Source organism: Notamacropus eugenii, chromosome 7 (assembly GCF_028372415.1).
Source record: "Notamacropus eugenii isolate mMacEug1 chromosome 7, mMacEug1.pri_v2, whole genome shotgun sequence".
NCBI classification, from domain to species: domain Eukaryota; kingdom Metazoa; phylum Chordata; class Mammalia; order Diprotodontia; family Macropodidae; genus Notamacropus; species Notamacropus eugenii.
In genome coordinates this window covers 155,938,535-155,957,463 of record NC_092878.1, presented here as the reverse complement: position 1 = coordinate 155,957,463, position 18,929 = coordinate 155,938,535, and the positions used below count along the sequence as shown (strand labels likewise).

The window sequence follows — 18,929 nt, the reverse complement described above, 5'->3', positions numbered from 1 at the left end:
TTTAGATTTTATCCTAGAAGAAATAGGGAGCCATGGAAGTTTGTGGAAAAAAGAAGTGACATTGTCAGATCTCAGCTCAAGAAAAATCACTTTAGCAGCATTGTGGATGATGTGTTGGAATGAAGAGAGCCTTGTGGCTCGGAAACCAATCATGAGATTCTAAGTGAATGTCAAACTTTGGTTTGATGGGTTTCTCAACGACATAGTTATGAAATTTCAAAGCAGTCATCAACAAACATTCAAGTGGCATCTTTGAGGTTGTGTGGGACTGGCAAAACTTATTATGGGGGCCTTTGCAAAGGAGTCAATCAATGCAAAAGAATGACAATAAAGACATGGCAAGTGCAGTGTGCCCACAGGGATAATTTATTGCAGGAGCTGGAAAAAGAGAAGATGACCATATACAGAACTGTTAGGCATCCTGGCATTGACAAGAAATACAGCTCATGAAACTGTCCTTACAAAATGACTATGAAAGAAACTTGGCAAACTTGCTTAATTCACCCAGGGGTCACTTAAAATGGCCCTTCTGAATCTGGGAACTGGTATATGGTGAATCCTTCAAAAATTCCAATTAAAATGGTGTATGCCAGAAGATGCAAGGAGGACAGGACTGACTTCCAACACCAAAAAATAGATGAGAGATGACAATTAGGATTTCTAGCCACAGTCAAATCTGTTAATAAAAAAGAAAATCATGTTGGTTATCTTAAAATCTATTTCAGAAGCAATCTCTTATTGTGCATCATGGTTTTTTAGAAACATATTTTATCAAGGGATGACAATTCATTAGCTGGCCAATAGTAAGAGTTCTCCTTTATATGTGACACTTTAATTTTTATAAAATGTTTTTCTCCTAACTCTATGAGGAAGTAGGTAGGAGATGTATTATCATTTATTTCACAGATGAAGAAATTGAGACTTGGAAAGGTTAAGTGATTTGTTCAAAGTTACCCAGCAAAGAAATAATGAAGCTTAGTAAATTCAGATAGGTGGTACAGTGGATGGAGCACTGGGCTTGGAGTCAGGAAGACTTGAGTTCAAATTCAGCCTGAGACACTTGGTAGATGTGTGACACTGGGTGAGTCACTTGACCCTGTTTGCCTTTGTTTCCTCGTCTATAAAATGCGGATAACAATAGCACTTACCTCCCAGGGTTATTTTCTTATCTTAGACTACTCCCCTCTCCATGGATAAAGCTCTCCAGGAAAATGAGCACTTGAACATACCTATCATCTCCTTAACTCTTGATCTTTGCTCATACTGTTACCTCTGTGTTGGACCTTCTGAATGCCTTTACTGTGTTCTGTTCCATGGTTTACCTTTAATATAGAGAGTGACTAACTGGTGTAGGGGAGAAGAGCTGGTTTTCAGTCCTGACTCTGACACAGCGTGGCTGTGGGACTCTGGGTATTAGTCTAGGTGGCTCTCCAAGAGTCTAAGATGCAGCTATTGTGCATGGGGAGAAGGGGTTGCCTCATCTGGGAGTTCTTATATACAGTCTTATCTCTGAGTTTTCTTCTAGCTCCAAAATCTATGACCCTATGAATGAGTAATTCTGGAACCAAGGGAAAGAAATAAGAAAATTCCCTCAATATGAGTCAAGGACCTTCAGCCTTAGGGTAAAGAACAGTCAGAAGATTTGTCTGATTTCCAAACCCAAATGACTTACCAAATGCCAGGAGGATATAGTCATTTGAGTGATCCTGTTAGTTTTTCTGGAAAAAAAGCAGAGAGAGAAAGAAGTAAGTAAAACGGTGCTGCACATTATAGTAGAAGTAGTTGGAAAAGAGATGCTTATTTAACACAAGATGTACAACTAAGGGTCTCAATTATTTGCTATGATTTCTTATCTTCCACTAGACCGAATTCTTTGAAGGCGGAGACTCTATTTTTGTCTTTCTTTGTATTTTTAGCACTTAGCATAGTACTTGGCATATGGTAGATTTTTAATAAATGTTTGTTGATGGATGTATTTCTACATTGTAAGATCAGGGTGATGGGATTCCTGTTACCCATATGAACAGATAGGTGGTACAGTGAATAGAGTGCTGGACCTGGAGTCAGGAAGACCAGAATTCAAATCCAGCTTCAGACACTTATTAGCTGTGTGACCCTGGGCAAGCCACTTAACAACTATCAGCCTCAGTTTTCTCATCTGTAAAATGGGAATAATGATATATCCACCTCTCAGGGTGGTTATAAGAATCAATGGGATAATATTTGTAAAGCTCTTAGCCCATTGCCCAGCACACAGTGGGCACTTAACAAATAGATATTTCCTTCCTTCCAAGACTTGAAGACAGCTATCATGTTCCCCTCAAGGCTATATTCTTCTATTTTGTTTTCCCAATATCTTGCTTAATGCTACTTACACACTAGGTGCTTGAGAAATGTTTATTGAATTAAATTGCACTGAATTTATAATGGCCTAAGTGATTATTTCTCTTCTTGTTCTAAACAAAGGCATATATTCTATTCTCATTGACTCCAAACTATGAGAAGAGCTCAGAGGAAGGAGCATGTGGTCTTTTGCCTGTGTAAATTTCTGTATATAGAAATAATTTTGGTGATCTACAGCAGGGTTCTTGGCTTTTTTGTGTCTTGGTCTCTTTGGATGTCTGGTAAAGCCTCCAGACATCTTCTCAGAATGATCTTTTGTTGTCTATATCCATAATCAATTTCATGTAGAAGTTAGTGAGAATGAAAATGCAATTTTACTCCATTCAAGTTCACAGATCCCTTGAAATCTGTTCATGAATTCCTGGCTTAGGAATCTTTAATCTAAAAGAAGGTTAACTATTCTGAGCAATTAGACAACTTTTAAAGAACCTTTAATCTAAAAGAAGGTTAGCTACCCTGAGCAATTAGGCAACTTTTAAGGAACCTTTAATCTAAAAGAAGGTTAGCTACCCTGAGCAATTAGGCAACTTTTAAGGCACAAACAAGATAGAAGCAACCACTTTGGAAATGGAGAGTCAAATGCCCTTCATTTAGTTCTTGACCACTGTTCACTAGTTTCCCAATGGTTATATTTATGCCCCTCTTGAACAATTTTTTTATTCCTACCTCCCACCTCTACTCTTCTTAGCATTTCTTTTTAAAAAACCCTGCGATCATATTTGAATGACAGTTGCTATGGCAAATGATAAATGAATTTACCTCATTCAGCTCAGTGGGATAGTAGAAGGGGGCCACTGGTTGAAGGAATGGATAGGGATCAAAAGGTACCACTTCAGGCATGAGTTCCCATTGATTAACAGGCAAAATCTCTCTTCGGGCAATAGTGTCTCTCTGAAAAGGAGGTACAATCTCTCTCTGGGGAAGAGGCACAACTCTGTGCTGGAGAAGAGGCAGAACCTTCTCTTTCTCAAAAGGAGGCAGAATCTCTTTCTTGTGAACAGCTAGAACTTCTCTCTCATCATTGTGTAGAATCTCTTTCTCTTGTTCGGGTAGAACTACTCTCTCAGAAGCAAATAGAAACTCTCTCTCAGGAACAAATGACATCTCTCTTTGAGGAACAAGAATATCTCTTTCTTGAGCAAGCAGACTCTCTCTCTCGTGAGCAAGCAGACTCTCTCTCTTGTGAGCAGGTAGTCTCTCTCTCTCATAAATGGGCAGCATCTCCCGCTTAGGAGTGGTCAACAGTTTGTGGGACAGAGGCACCATTTGGAGGGTATGGAAAGTCAGGATCTGTTGGCGAGAGAGAGGCTGGACTTTTGATTTAGGAAGAGACAGGGATTTATGCTGAAGAGAAGGAAACACCTCATCTGAAACTGTAGATTTAAGGACAGCCATTCTTCTGTCTTTTGGAAGGCTGGTCATCTTGAGGTTACGCATTTCTTCAGACCAGTAAAAAGGCTGATAATAAAGGCTCATCATTTCAGATTCAGGTCGAAGATGATGGTTAATTTCAACCTGATGTTCATTCTAGAAAGAGAGAAAAGACATCAGTAAGTCAGTGATACAATTATATTTGATTGATGATGATATTGGGATATAAGGTAGGGGCATTCTCACAAGGATAACCATAAAAATCTAGTTGCTAGAACCCCATACTAAGGCCTGTTTGATGATAAACCAGCAAATGAATACCTTTGTTTAGGGATAGATCTGGTCCTGGAGTCTGGCATGGGGCTGAACCTATAAGCTAGGTCTAAGAAATTCCAACTGAAATCATGAGGCTGAAATCTTTTAAAGATCAGGGATTATTTCTCATTCAGCTTTGTATCTTTGTATAGTGCTAGTGCCTAGCATTGTAGATGCTACCATTGTAGATTTTAAATAACTCCACTATTCATCCTTGTCAAACCCTTAACTTCTCTTACCATCATCTTCCACTGCTCCTACTCATGTACTGCTAGAGGAAGACAAAAAACCAGGTCAACTGGATACGCTATCAATGTGCATTATCTAACTTCAACTGATCTTTCATTTCAGCAAGGCAATACTATTCCTCTTTATTTTATTTTCTCTCTTTCCTGACAAAAGTGATTCTAAACCTCTTCTCTCTTCAAATATCTAGTGGAGTAGGGGAGTAACTTGGCCATATCTATGCTTAAGGAAAATCACCTTGGGAAACTGTGTGCAAAAATGAATTTGAATAAATGGAAGGGGTGTAGGAATGCACTTAGAAGATCATTGCAACAGTTTAGAAGGAGTTAATAAGGTCCTGAACTAAAGTGGTAGCTATGCCAGTAGAGATAAAGGGTCTGAAGCAAGATATGTCACGGAGAGAGACATACAAAGATTTGATGACTAATTGGATATATAGGGCATGGAAGATTAAAGATTCAAGAATAACTATGAGGTCATGAATCTTAGAGACAGAAATAGAATTTAGAAAAGAGAGAAATTTGGAAAGAAAGATAAGTTCTGTTTTGGAACTGTTGATTTTGAAAGGGAAAGATAGTAGTTGTAGGGAATGGTAGGGCATTTTTAAGGATGGAGATTGGGCATGTTTGAAGTCACAATGAAAAGAATCATTATTTAAGGAGAAGATAAATATTAGAGGGAGAGAGTAAAGATGATTATAAAGGCAATTTGCTGGAGAAGAAGGGAAGGAATGGGACCAAGGGTAGAGGCTTAAGACAAGAATTTCCACTCCACAACGAGAAATCCTTGCCAATACGTTGAAATGAATTTTACCTTTACTGGAAACCTCCTTTTGAGGCGCTTCTGTTCAAAAGAAATAAAAATCGAAACTATCTCACCATCCATTAAAAGACTAAAACACTATGGAATATAACAATATTTTCATTTAAATGAAAAGAGTTTACCTCAGGGACTTCATTGACATATTCCTTAGGAAAAGAAAGAAAATTTTTTTTAGCATTCTTGACTATGAATCACATAAATACTCGATGCACCACACTAATTCAAAGCAAACATTTGTGAGTTCAAAGCAAGGAGCAATTATTTGACTAATTGGATAAGTTATTATTGAAGCAATTTCTGATGTTTTCACTATGTTCTTTGAATGCTTCCTAAGTGGATGAGATAAAGTAAAAAGAAAAAAAGTAAAAGGTTGAGTCTCTGCCCACAAGGATTTTAGAAGTTAAGGGCACAAGATAAAGCAACATAAAATTCACTAAGTGATACTCTATTTCATGCATTAATGTTACATATTAAATACCAAATTGCTAAATTTCTAGGCCATCTAAATAACTTCAAATTTACACCAAAGTTTTCTACACTCCCTACACTTTCCATCCAAGTGCTCTGCCCTCCTCTCATTCCATGTGTGTCCATCTGTGCTTAGTGATTAGATTCAAATGGATTCTTGATTTCATCAATGTGATTACTTCCTCCAAAATTTAGATTGCAGCCTATCTGCCTATCTTGACTCACAAAGTCTCATCTTCTAAGTGGGAATTTGGGGGTCTGTGCCCAACTAACCCCAAGCAATACTTCAGGCAGCTTCTTGAGGGAAGATGTTTCATTTTTTATCTTTGTGGTTCTAGTGCCAAAGACAAAATCTGGCATGTAGTTGTTGCTTAAAAATTCTTGTTAACTGATTGATTGACACGCAGAGCATGGGAATCCTAGGATTGGTAGGAAAGCATCTTACCTCACTTTCTGAAATCTTTTCTACCATCTGCAAAATAAAACAAAGATAATTAGTTTTTTTATCATGTCCAACACTTCATAGCCCCATTTAGAGTTTTCTTGGCAAAGATACTAGGGTGGTGTGCCATTTCCTTCTCCAACTCATTTGACAGCTGAGGAAACTCAGGCAAACAGGGTTAAGTGACTTGCCCAGACAGGTTCACACAGCCAGAAAATCTCTGGGGCCAGATTTGAATTCAAGAAGATAAGACTTCATGACTCTAGATCCAACTCTCTAACCACTGAAACACCTATCTGGCCCAATTAGTTTTAGGGCAAACTTAATAAATTTTCACCTCTCTGCCTCCCATGAAGTTCTCTTATGAACAAATCAGTCTGCGAAGCCAGACAAAAGCCAGTGGGGTGGACTGAGTGTTGCAATTACTCCTGGAAAAAAATCCCACTTTATTCAATAGTATAATTTTTGTACTCAGGTATTAACCTGAATAAATAGAGAAACTTGGGCCTTTTGAGGATGTTGGGAGAGTCATTCTATCTTGCATTACTCTGACCTGGCAATTTATACAGTTCTGATCCAATAGATAAGTACCCAGTGCTCTGTTTCCTGGGCCTGTGGAAGCAGCTGCAGTCAGTGTGTGAGGATCTGAACAATGAACGGAGTAGGACAGAAATGAGTCTGATCTTTGGCTGAAGAGTTCCAACTCAAGATGGAGAATGAGACACATTTTTGTCTCATTGTGTATGATCAATGTGGGAATTTGTTTTGTTTGATTATGCATATTTATTAGAAGGGTCTGGTTCTTTGGTTCTGTTTTGTTTCCTCAAAGGGAGGAGTTCGGAAGGAGTGAGTATTATTGCTTATCAATAAAAAAGAAAGAAAAAGAAGTTCTAAGTGGACATTTATGTTGGTCCCATTTTTTGTTTGTTCTTTTTCCTCCAATTCTTGCCCTCCATGGATAACTGGAGACAAAATTTCCTACACTATCCTTCCACACCACTAAATTTAAATTTTGCCACCTAAATCTAGGTTCAGAATAGTAGCAATTCTGCTTGTCTGAAAGCTTGAGTGACTAATGATGGACCAAATGAATCCTTGAAATGATTGAAATTTGATTACTTCCAAGGGTTTTAAGATCAATTGTTTTAGGTAGCCATTTGGAAGTTTCCTAGCCACTGATAAGAATAGACCCTTCTAAACTCCATAATGTACTTACAGGCCTGGCAAAGCCAAGGGCCACAAGGCAGGTGAGGATAAGGAGCTTCATGGTTGCTGAAGCCTGTGAAAAGAGATGTGAGAAAAGACTTATTGGTTTTAGGACATCAATTTTTTTCTTACCTTTATATTCTTTTCCCCAGAGAGCATAAAAGGAAAGAAATAAAGGAAGAAAGAGAAAGGAAAGAAAGGTATTTTTTGGTGTTGTAACACCCAATTATAATGATTTTCAGGATCTCTGCAGAAGGTACAGTTGACTGGCCAATGATATTTCCCCTCCCTTGACTCCCTGCTCTCCAGTTCTCTGAAGATGTGATCACCCACACCCAGTTATAATAATTAGCTTGTGTTTTTTGTTTTAACTAAGGGGAAATTGGATGGTCCCTCATATCCCCTGTTCTGCTGCTCTATGGAGTTTATACTAAATGGAAGGTTATGAGAATGATTACAATTTCTTGGACCTCCCTGTTAGGAAAATTCCCAACTTAAGCAGAGTTTGACTTTCTGCCTTCATTTAAACTTAAATTAACTTACCCCTTGGCTTCTGTATGGCTACAGCAAAACTTCAGTCTACTATAAAAAGGTTGAATTCAGGAAACAACTAGAATTTGTTACAGTGTCAGTTAATAGGCCCTAATGGGAAGAGGAAGTTGAGAAGGAAGAGACTTTTTCTTGGAACTTGCCTGAACAAGTGACTACAACCAATGACTGAAGCCCCAGTCTGCATGGAGGTGCCTCTGGGGCAGAGGGCTTTCCTCCATCTCCTCAAAAACAGCGTTCAATGTTCTGACTCCTTGAAAACTTAACTGAGTCAAGAAAGTGTTTCTCTCTCTCTGTCTCTGTATCTCTTTCTCCTTCTCTCTCTTTCTCCCTCTATCATTTTCTCTCTTTTGTTTTGTCTCTGTCTTCCTTCTTCTTCCTCCCTTTCTTTTCTCTTCTCTCTCTTTTTCCCTCTCTCTCCCTCTTTTTCTCTTCTCCTTCCTCCTCTCTTCTCTCTCTCCCATCCTCCTTCTTTCTATCTCTCTCCTTCTCCTTCCTCAAAGAGATTTAAAACTCCCCTGTACTGGAAAAGTGCTGCCCTGTAGTTCCTTCCTTTCCTGTCTGGGACTAACTCCAGTGGAGGGATATTAATCAACTTGAGGCTCCCTCTGAGGGCAGCCAGTGCAAACCTTGCCATAATGACTGTACCATTGTGATACAATGTACAGGGTGGGGAATCATTAAAGTACCACAAAGGCTCTTTTTAAGTGGGCCTGTCTTCTTTGAAAACTGTGCGCAGCTCTTCCAGGACAAGTTATTCTATCCACTCTCCGTATTGTTCATCCTCATGCATAGGCCTCTCCAACTGGAGGACTACTGAGACAAGTCCATCCAGTAGGAAATACCATACATCAGGCTGGAGATAATCTCCTCAAAGAGATCCATCTACCTTACAAGCATTGCAGAGTGAGAAGGCTGCTCCCTGGTCCATCTCATCAAGGATGCTATCAGTCCTGAGATTCCCTCTCCAGATTGCCTAGATGCTCAAATCTTTCTCTACGGCAAGAAAGAGCTAAATGATGAGAAATCAGTACACCTTAGTGTATTTTGAAAACTTTCACATTACATTTCTTCTTACAAATTTAATCTTAATGAATAACTTCATAAGATAAGCAGTACTTTGTAGAATCGTTGTATTTATCTCTGGAAAGGGCCTTAGAGATCATTAAATGAAATCTCCATCCTTTTAGAGATCAGGTAATCGAAGGGTAGAAAGACCAAGGCAATGCATCCTTGAATATGCACTGATTAATTAGCAAAGTTGGAATCCAAGCATAAGTGGTCTAACTCCAAGATCAGTGTTCTTTCCACTACGCCACATGTTGGTAAACTGGCCTTCCTTTTGTGACCTGTTTTAATGTAAATTGTGGATGCATTCTCCCATAGATTATATATACATCCAGACTCTGAATTGTCTAAGATTTAGGCTGTCCAAATTTATGAAATAATTATTCCTAGAATTATAGAATTAGAACTGGATGCAACCCTAAAGGTCATTGAGTCCAACTCCCTCATTTAAAGACAAGGAAACTGAAACATAAAGAGGTGGAGTGATTTGCTCAAGGTCACACAGCTAGCCATGTTCCAGGAAGGATTCAAATTCAGGTCTTCCTGTCTCCAAGTCCAACACTCTATCCATTGGCTGCTTTTGCTTTGCATTAGTCCTGAGGGTGATCAATTTTGTTAGACCACAGAAAGCCCTCTTTCTTCCTCTCTCCTTCTTTTATTTTAGAAAGTGATTGATATTCAAATAAAATCAAATCTAATTTTAATAAGGATCCTGATAGTCCCTTGGACAGCAAGGAGATCAGATCATTCAATACTTAAGATATTAGTCCAGGCTATTCACTGGAAGGCCAAATACTGAAGTTGAACTTAAATACTTTTGCTACATAATGAGAAGATGAGTATCATTGGAAAAGACTCTGATGTTGAGGTAGTGTGAAGGCAAAAAAAGAGAGAATGGTCAAGGATAAGACGATTCAACAGTGTCATGGAAATAATAAACATGAATGTGGACAGCCTTTGAGAGATAGTAGAGGATAGAAGGGTATGGTATGCTATGATCCACTGGGTCACAAAGAGTAGGACATGATTAAGTGACTGAACAGCAACAACAGAAAGAGACAAAAGAACTTGTAAAATGAGTCTTTTAACAGAATATTACTAATATTTCCCATTAAGAAGACCCATAGAAGAATAAGCGATAGAGAAGAAAATAAAATGATAAAATAATAAAATGAAATTATACATGTGAACATTACCTTCTTTCCTCAAGAGGAGAGAAGAATCAGGAGAAGCTGGTGCTGTTGACTGAGAAGGTGCTATCTCAAGGCTATTTAAACTCAATGTTTGATGAAATGCTAATTTTGTGGTTAAAAATACCAATAAGGAATATGAATTCGAAGAAATTGTTAGGATGATAGTTTTTTTCTGCCTATATTTTGCCTGTAGCACTTCCAAGGAGTACTTTAACAATGGAGTGATTTAGGTGATAACCTAAATCTGAACAGGAAGGGAAGAGTTGTTGATGGATTGTGCCAACCTTCTCTGTGGGTCTGCTCATTTTAGATACAGGAACAGAGACAGAGATGGGGCTTGCTTTTCATTGATGTAGGAAACTCCTCTATGAGGAAACTACTTCTCCCAATTCAAGTCAACCCTTTCTCTTAAAGATACAGTTGTAGAGAGGTACCCTCTCTGAATACTATTATGGTAAATTTCATTAAATTTAATATTTAGAGTTAAATAGGATCTCAGAGATCATTTAACCCAATATTTCCATTTTATAGATGAGAAAACATCAGCCTAGTTCTCCCTGGTTTTCAAACATTTTGGTATTATGAACATTTTACCCTCTTAAAAATTATTGAGCACCCATCAAAGAGCTTTTGTTTATGCATTTATTAAATAAATATTTACTATATTGAAAATTAAAATGTCTTAGTATAATTATAAAAATAGTTTTGACCTTATAGACCTCATGAAAGTTTTGGGGACTCAGAGAGGTCTCTGGATTACATTTTGAGAATTTCTGGCTTGAGAATTAAGAGCCATATAGTCAATATCAACCAATTAAAGAAGTCTAAAAGCAGCACAGTTAGCGGGAAATGGGGAGAAGATTGTGCTGAATACCTTTCTTAAGCAGAGGCTTTTGGACTTTTGTTTGGAAGGATAGTTATTTCTCCTTGGACATGCTGAATTTGAGACATTTGCAGGATATCCAGTTCAAAAGGCCCAATAGACCTTTGGTAATGTGACAATAAAGTTCAGGAGAGAGATGAGAGCTGGATATACAGATTTGACAATTATCAGCCTAATGATGATAATTGAACTACTGAGAGGTGATGAGATGACCAGGTGAGGTAGCGTAGAAAAAAAAAGAGGGACATCCACAGTTAGTGTATTGATACAGATAAAGACTCAACAAAGAAGACAAAGAAGGAACAGGCAGACATGTAGAAGGAAAGCAAGAAATAAGAGAGTCAGAAGACCACAGAGAGATCTGAGTGTACAGGAGGAGGGGGTGATCAATAGTGCCAAATGCCAGAGACAGAGATCAAGAAGGATGAGGACTAAGAAAGGGCCACTGGATTTGGTCATTAAATTGGGCAGTGTAAGTATTTATCTTCCGTTTACAGAAATGGAAATGGAAATCAAACCAAGTTAAGTGACTTGTCCATGGTCATCTAGCATGCAAGTGTTAAAGAGATGATTTGAACTCAAGTCTCTTGACTTCAAGTCTAGCCTTCTTCCCACCACATCATACTGACTCCCACTTGCTCAGTCCCTAGAATCTTCTATTGCTTGAAAGATTGAAATGGTCACTGGCTTTGTAAAAATAGAGTGTAATACTGTTGTTTTCAAACATTTTTGCTTATGGTATAGGATTGTTCTTTGAGCTGAGGAATTGTGAATGGAACGCTATGGAAAATTCAGGAGACATATGAATGTGATTGCACTGTGAGCTCCATCAAATGACTGCCATACCTAGCCAACACTCAGTTGGTGTTGAGGCACACCAATTGAGAACCAATGATATAATGGAAAGAGTATTGAACTGGAAATCAGGAGATCTATATTTTGATCCTGATCCTGCCAATAATCAGTTTAACAAGTCATTTATCCTCCTTTGCTTTATCTTTAAAATATTTATTTTAAATCTTTAAAATATTTTAAAGGAAGCTCTGACCACTAAAGTCCTTGGCTCTGTTGAATGATTCACCATCAGAAACAAGTGTAGTTTCATCAGTGGAAAAGATATTAAGAAGTGGCATCATCATCCTCTTTGTCAATCTCATGTGATCTTTTCACCTGATTTGCAGTTGAAATCTTCCTCCATTAGAATGTGAGAAAGGACTGATAAATAGAATTTATTCATATACATATATACACATATACATATACATACATACATACGTACACACACACATATATAAAGAATGGAAATTCCTTGATAGTAGAGCTTGTCTTATTTTTAATTTTATCTCCAGTGCTTAGCACAGGGGCTTGGGTGTAGTAAATGCTTCATTTATCCATGCAGGCATGCATTCAGATTTGATTCTTTTACCTCTACAGGTCTTTTTATCTTTAAGAGTTTTTAATAGATTCATGATGAAAAATGCTATCCACATACAGGGAAAGACCTATGGAGTCTGAATGTAGATCAAAGCATATTATTTTCATCTTTTGTTTTTTCTTTTGCATGATTTTCCCCTTTTATTCTTTTCTTCTTACACATGACTAATGTGGAAAGAAGTTTAACCTGACTGTACATGTATAACCTATATCAGATTGCTTGCTGTCTTGGGGAGGGAACTCAACATCTCACAAAAATGAATGTTGAAAACTCTCTTTACATGCAGTTGGAAAAAAGTAAGATATTCCTATGTACAAAAAAAGAGCTTTTGATCCCATGAAGATTCCTGAAACTGTAGATTAGACCTGGGGTGGAATTTATATCCTCACATGGGAGCAACCCTTAATAAACTTGTACATAACTATTATGCTTATCAGCAGGTTCCTGCTTCAATCAATCAATCCATAATCATTTATCAAGCATTTATGATATATCAGATGCTGTACGAAATGCTGGGCATACAAAAAAGACAAAACTACAAAAAAAAATCCTACCCTCAAGGAACTTCAATTTTAATGGAGTGCATAACATAAATAAATAGGAACATACATGAGAGAGTCAGAGTTGAATGAAGGTAATCATATAGGGGAAAGCTCAAGTGGATGGGGGTGGAGGCACTAGAATGGCCCTCTGTAGAAGGTAGCATTTGAGTTGAATGTTAAAAAAATCCAGGGATGTCAAGAGAAATGAAGAGGAAGAGAATGGAAGGGAGCTAGTGGAAAGAGAGATGGAGTATCTCATGGAAGGAACAGTTGGTGGGAGGGTATTACTGGACCACAGAATGCATAAAGAGGAGTAATTATGAAAAGAATGGAAAGATAGGAAGGAGTCAGATTGTGAAGAGTCTCAAATATTGAAGGACTTTCCATTTAATTCTGGAGGTAATGGGAACCATAGGGTTTACTGAGCAGGGAGGGAGAGATGAAGTCAGACATGAACATTATTTTGATGGAGAGTGGTGGATGAATTGGAGTGGGGAGAGAATTTGAGGCAGGTTATCCTAATAGTGTAGTGAGGAACTGAATGAGGGAGAAGGGGTTGTGTGTGTTCATCTTTTGTTGCTGAAGAAGACCATGCCATCAGAGAAATGATGACTTTGTTTTGAGGGAGGGAGGGCTGTGCAGGTCAACAGTCTCACTTCTTTTTAGAGCCATCTGAACCTGGTGACCAGATATTCATCAGGATGATTGGAGATGACCAAGGATGAGGTAATTGGGGTTAAGTGACTTGCCCAAGGTCACACAGCTAGTGAGTGTCAAGTGTCTGAGGTGAGATTTGAACTCAGATCCTCCTGACTCCTGCACTGGTGCTCTATCCACTGCACCACCTAGCTGCCCAAAGGAGAAAGGGTTAGACATGAAGTGAAGGTAAAAAAGAAAAGACAAATGCCTACTTTCTCCAGTAACATCCTTTCCTTTTCCCTGTTCGTCTCATCTTGGTTCTGTCCTGTTTTCATTTAACCATAATTCAGGTGTCAGTTGATAAAAATGCAAAGGAGGAACTCTTTCAGGAACATTTTCATTTTAAAAACGACTCAAAGTTGGAATTCCTTTCAAGACTCAAAGGAATAAAGCTAAAAGAGTAAAATGGCAGAAGGTTTGTTAAAATTGGGGGAAGGGACTGCCCGAAGATCTAGCCACTTAAATGACAATACCTGCTTGCTTTCCTGTACAGTAGCTATAAACTAGAGTATTATTCTGGTTTAAACTCCATAAGATCACTGGCCTAGAGCTAGGAGGGACCTTGGAGTCATCTAGCGAAGAGCTCTCATTTTGCAGAGGAGAAAAATGAGTTCCAAAGAAGTTGTGACTTCCCCAAGGTCACAAGGAAGTGGCAGATTTGGGATACATCCCCGGAGTACTCCTAGGTGTATTCTTTTAGAAGACACTCCACCACGTCTCAGCATGTCCTCGTATTGATTTTATGCAGCTTTTAACTATTAGACTGTCTATTGGGATCATATGGGCTCTCTGAGGATCCCATCTGATGGGAGCTTAGAGGTTTTCTTAGCACTTCTAATCAGAAGTAACACATGACATTTTGTCTTTCTGCCTAGGAAGAGACATAACATTGGGACGCTTCCTTTGGAAGATGTTGCCTTGAAATGCTAGTAAGTAATAAATTGGACAGTGGGCAACTGGAGGCTGGTGAGAGTTCTGGGAAAGTGCTGGGTCTACCTGCCCGTTGCACAGATAAGCTCCAGAAAGAACCTTTGTTGTAAAGTACACATGGTTACTCTGATGGCACCTGGTTCTTCGTTCTTTTGTTTCTAGGAAATCTCACTTTGGCACCTGTGGGTTGGTGCCTCCCTTCCTTTCGGGGAATGTTCTTCGTTGAATCAGTTCATTCAAAGGAGTGGACTCCTGTGGCTTAACCTCAGATGTCAGAATATTTCCTCATCTCTCCTTACTGCTTACATGATCCTCATCATTAAGACCTGGGCTACAAAGGGATTATCTTCAGGATCAGCCACAAGTGGGGCGAGGAGGTCCATGAAGGGTCACTTATTGCAATTTCACAAAAAAAGCCCTTATTCTTTCAGTATAAAACAAGGTAGTTTTTAAACCAGCAAAGTATGCCTATTGTTTTCAATCTCATTTTATTCATTTTGCATGGAAATCATCTTAGGAGAATCTTTGGAGGATTTTTGCTTTCTATGAGGTTGTGTTAATCATAAAAAAAGGAACAAAAAGGGAAGTTGCTGTGATGCTTAGTGACTGTGTGACCATGGACAAAGCATTTTACCTCTTCCAGCCTCAGTTTCCTCATTTGTAAAATTACAGGGTGGGACTAAATGGGCTCTAATTTCACTTCTGACACCTTTGCTTCTGACTCTTGGGACTGCTCTCTCAGTACAAGTACTCCCTGCCTCCTCCCCACCTTCACTTTTTAACTCCCTTCTATATGTCGGCCTTGCCTGTTAGAATGAAAACTCTGTGAAGCAGGGAGTGTATTTGTGCTGTATTTTTATTGTAGTCCTTAGCACAGTGCCTGGAACATAGTAAGGGCTTAATAAAGTTATATTGACTTGACCTATTGTTAACAAATGGGAGTAGTGATTTTTGAAAACCAGTGAAAATGTTTCTCACCCTTTGTATCCTTACTTTCAACGCTTTTGTCACATTCAAGTCAACAGACATTCAAACATCAGCTAAACTCAGGTGTTCCTTTTTTTCTCCCTCACATAAAAGATAATGAGGTCTAGCATATTCAAATAGAACACTTAGAAATCTAACCTCAACTTCCTTCCTTCCTTCCTTCCTTCCTTCCTTCCTTCCTTCCTTCCTTCCTTCCTTCCTTCCTTCCTTCCTTCCTTCTTTCTTTCCTTCCTTCCTTTTTCTCTCTCCCCCTCCCAATACCGAATCTTGGTCTTTGTCTACACCATGACTTCCAATCACTGGACTCTGATTCTTTCCCAAGTAATCTCCCCTACTCTTGCATTTCCCTTTTCTTTGTCCTATCTTGATTCCTTGGTGAACCAGTTCACCCATACACTCTTCTTGAGTCCCTGACCCCACTGTCATATAATTTTTTTTTTCAACTTGGCAAACCTCAGATGTACATCATCCCCATCATCAGCTGCCTCCACTCATATTCATAAGCTGCTGAATGAAGGTGGAGAAAATTATGCAATTGTCCTGTCTGGGTCCTCTACAGATAAGGGTACATAACTGCAACTGGGCCTTCAGTGCTAAAAGGTGATTCTTTTATATTTCTCTAAGTAACTCACTATCCCACTTACTACAGAAGCTCTTCTTAAACCTCCCATGGTTCCCTTCTCTCCCTCCCCACCTCTCAACTGAGAACCTTGCTCCATATTTTATTGGAAAAACCAAATGTATCTCTCATTCTGCAACTCTAGTTCATGATCTCTCTGTCTAGAAGCAGAATGTCTCCTTTCATTTTTTTTCCCTCACACCTTCCCCTAGACCTCGAATACAGTGTCTTCTCCCTTCACTGGATTCCTTTAATGTCCAGTGTCAACAGGCAATCATGACTTCATGAAACTGATGTGAAACCTAGGTTTATTACAAAAGAAATGAACATGGATGTGGAGCTCAAAGAGTTCACAATCCATACAGTGCATTTTTATAATAGCAGGACAAAGGAAGGAGGAGATACCAGAAATCTCCACCTAAGGGGGTGTGGTCCGGGAAGGGGAAAAGTATAGTAAAGGTGGGAAAAGGACAAAACCCCTCCTAAAGGGGAGCATCAAGGTGATGGCAAAGGCCCCATTCTTTTCCCTTAAGGACTGCTGGACTATGAAGATAGGATGGTCTGCTTTTCTACCAGGCCTCAGGTGCACAAGTGGTTTCTTATCCTAGTGAAGACTAGTCCAGTAACAAATTATGTTAGCTAGTGGCGAGAGTTTGGTTTTTGACACATTCTGGGCTTCCTGTATACTCTGGAAAATATGGTAACTCAAAAAGACAATTTCAGTGGACCCCTTAACAGTCCTTAACATTTCTCTTGTAATAAACCTAATTTTCATGTACACTTCACGAAGTTGTGACTGCCTGTTGAAATCAGATAACTGAACTCATTTCTGCTCCAGGATGCTTTCTGTTATCCCTTCAGTTGATAGTGACTTTCCCCACTAGGACCTAACCCATTTACATTTTTCTCTTCTTTTTTTTATCATACATTATTTTCAATTCTAGTTGTTGGGGTATCTGTCAAATCCCATGGGTCACAGAAGATTTCTTCTCCAAGCTTTGTATTACTTTCCCGTAGGACTGCAGTCTACAAGGACTTCAGTGGCCCTTCCCCATTTAGGAAGAAGCTCCAGAGACACTCAAAGACCCCTGAGTCATCCTATCAAAATAAGACCAACAGAAACAGCCAAAAGCCCCTTTCCTGTTGGTGGAGTGTTTGTATATCAACTAATCATCATTTCCCCAAATCCTCCTCCTCTTCCACTAGTAGTATGTATCAGTACCAGTCCCTAGGTGCAGGCTCCCTTCTCCCTTTCCCCAAAACATTCTACTACTTGACTCAAATAAGAAGCCCATGAAAATCCATCACACTTTACTTGTTTGGAGTGCCCAATGTTGCTTGGTTCCACCTGACTTAACTATTATTTGTTGTAAGTATGTCCCCTCAATAAAACTGGTTTGCTCTACCATCTCATGATTGGTATCCTAAACCTTAACAACCCTGTATTGAGACAATAGTAAAGTGCTCTGTATACATTAGGTGCTTAATGAGTTTTTATCGTCCTAGACTTAATTTAAATATTCTCTTCATGTTGTTATTTTTTGTCATAGAATATCAAGTTTATTAATTATGGTATTTTAACATTGAACATAGGAATCAATTGAGGACATCATTTTTTGTGTTTGATGAATTTTCATTTGAAAATACCATACAAAAGAATGAGGAAAAGGTAGTTATCATATCTGGTTACCTAAGCCAGTTTCCAGAAATATGTTATGTCTTCTTTAGACTAAGACTGTTGTAATCAATATAAATTTATGACTGCACATTCCATTCAGCATTCGAAGGAGATGGACCTCAACTGGAAAAGGAAATGGACATTTCAAGAAATTGACTAACTGGGTCCAGAGTTGTAAACATATGGCACCAATGTTTTGGAAACTGATGGTTTTTTGTTAATCTTTCCATGGATACATGAAGTAAAGTCATTGGCAGAGTACAGAGCTGACATTTTCAAAGGGAATGACTGAAGAAGGAACCTCATTTTTAATTTCAATACAAATATTATGGATTTTTTGGCCCATCAATCATCCTAAAGTTTCTCTTGTTCATTGAAGGTGAGATCAGAGGTAATTAGATGTTTTGAACAATGTCGGTCTTGCTTTCAATACTTACCATTCTTATGTTTCCACTGTTGCCCATAATGGACCCAGCTTCTACTTCAGTCAAAACTAGGTGAGGCATGATACCTTCCTGCTTAGGCATTTCCTTGATTGGTTGTGCCCCAAGGTACCCTTCACTTTTATATTGAAATATTTTTAATATTCATGCTATTATCTTTGCCTGTTCTTTTGACAGGTAGTGCCCTAATGAGCTCTAAGAATCTTACGCTTTTGTAACATTAGTGGATGTGGGTGTTCCTGAAGAGGGTGAAGAGTATAGGCTGCCAGTAATTGAGTCATCATATACCCTTTCTCCTTCTTCTTCTTCTCCCTTTTGTAACTAGAGATGTAACAAGGTTCACCTTGAGAGAATAATTAGCTTATTTGAAGCACAGGGGAGATAGGGTGGCTCCTTAGGCCCATAGCAGCTCTCTTGTCTATTTTTTTAGGGAGTTAATATCAGTGAAAAATTAGGAATATTACTACAAGGACTCTGAGCCCCATTTAGAAAAGTTAATAACATTTAAGCAGAGATTTGGGTCTCTTAAATTAAATTTGTATTTATTTCTAGCTAACCCTTGGCCTTTTTGTGGTCAAGGGAAAATTATAATTACTGGCTATGTTTGGATAAAAAAGCAAGCAGAGTACA

The 18,929-nt window shown here is 38.6% G+C and overlaps 1 protein-coding gene across 2 annotated transcripts; it reads right to left on the bottom strand.

Annotated features, from left to right (window-relative positions):
* Window positions 1-343: 343 nt before the first annotated feature.
* Window positions 344-10,174, bottom strand: CSN2 (casein beta). Of its 2 annotated transcripts, XM_072624502.1 has the most exons (8): window positions 10,087-10,174; window positions 7,284-7,346; window positions 6,071-6,097; window positions 5,280-5,303; window positions 5,149-5,178; window positions 3,163-3,930; window positions 1,673-1,718; window positions 344-676 (listed from the first exon to the last, which is right to left on the bottom strand). In XM_072624502.1, exons 2-7 carry the CDS (start codon window positions 7,332-7,334, stop codon window positions 1,710-1,712), a joined length of 909 nt encoding a protein of 302 aa, XP_072480603.1. In that variant the 5' UTR covers window positions 7,335-7,346; window positions 10,087-10,174; the 3' UTR covers window positions 344-676; window positions 1,673-1,709. The 2 variants fall into 2 exon arrangements, with proteins under 2 accessions (XP_072480603.1, XP_072480604.1); XM_072624503.1 differs by lacking the exon at window positions 5,149-5,178.
* Between the last annotated feature and the right edge of the window lie 8,755 nt (window positions 10,175-18,929).

What these genes read in the sequence shown, in the direction of transcription:
- CSN2 (XM_072624502.1), bottom strand. Translation starts at nt 7,334, where the DNA reads ATGAAGCTCCTTATCCTCACCTGCCTTGTGGCCCTTGGCTTTGCCAGG. An exon ending in AAAAGATTTCAGAAAGTGAG is followed by an intron (nt 5,304 to 6,070) that starts GTAAGATGCTTT and finishes TCTTTTCCTAAG; the next exon opens with GAATATGTCAATGAAGTCCC. An exon ending in AAAGGAGGTTTCCAGTAAAG is followed by an intron (nt 3,931 to 5,148) that starts GTAAAATTCATT and finishes CTCTCTTTCTAG; the next exon opens with AATGAACATCAGGTTGAAAT.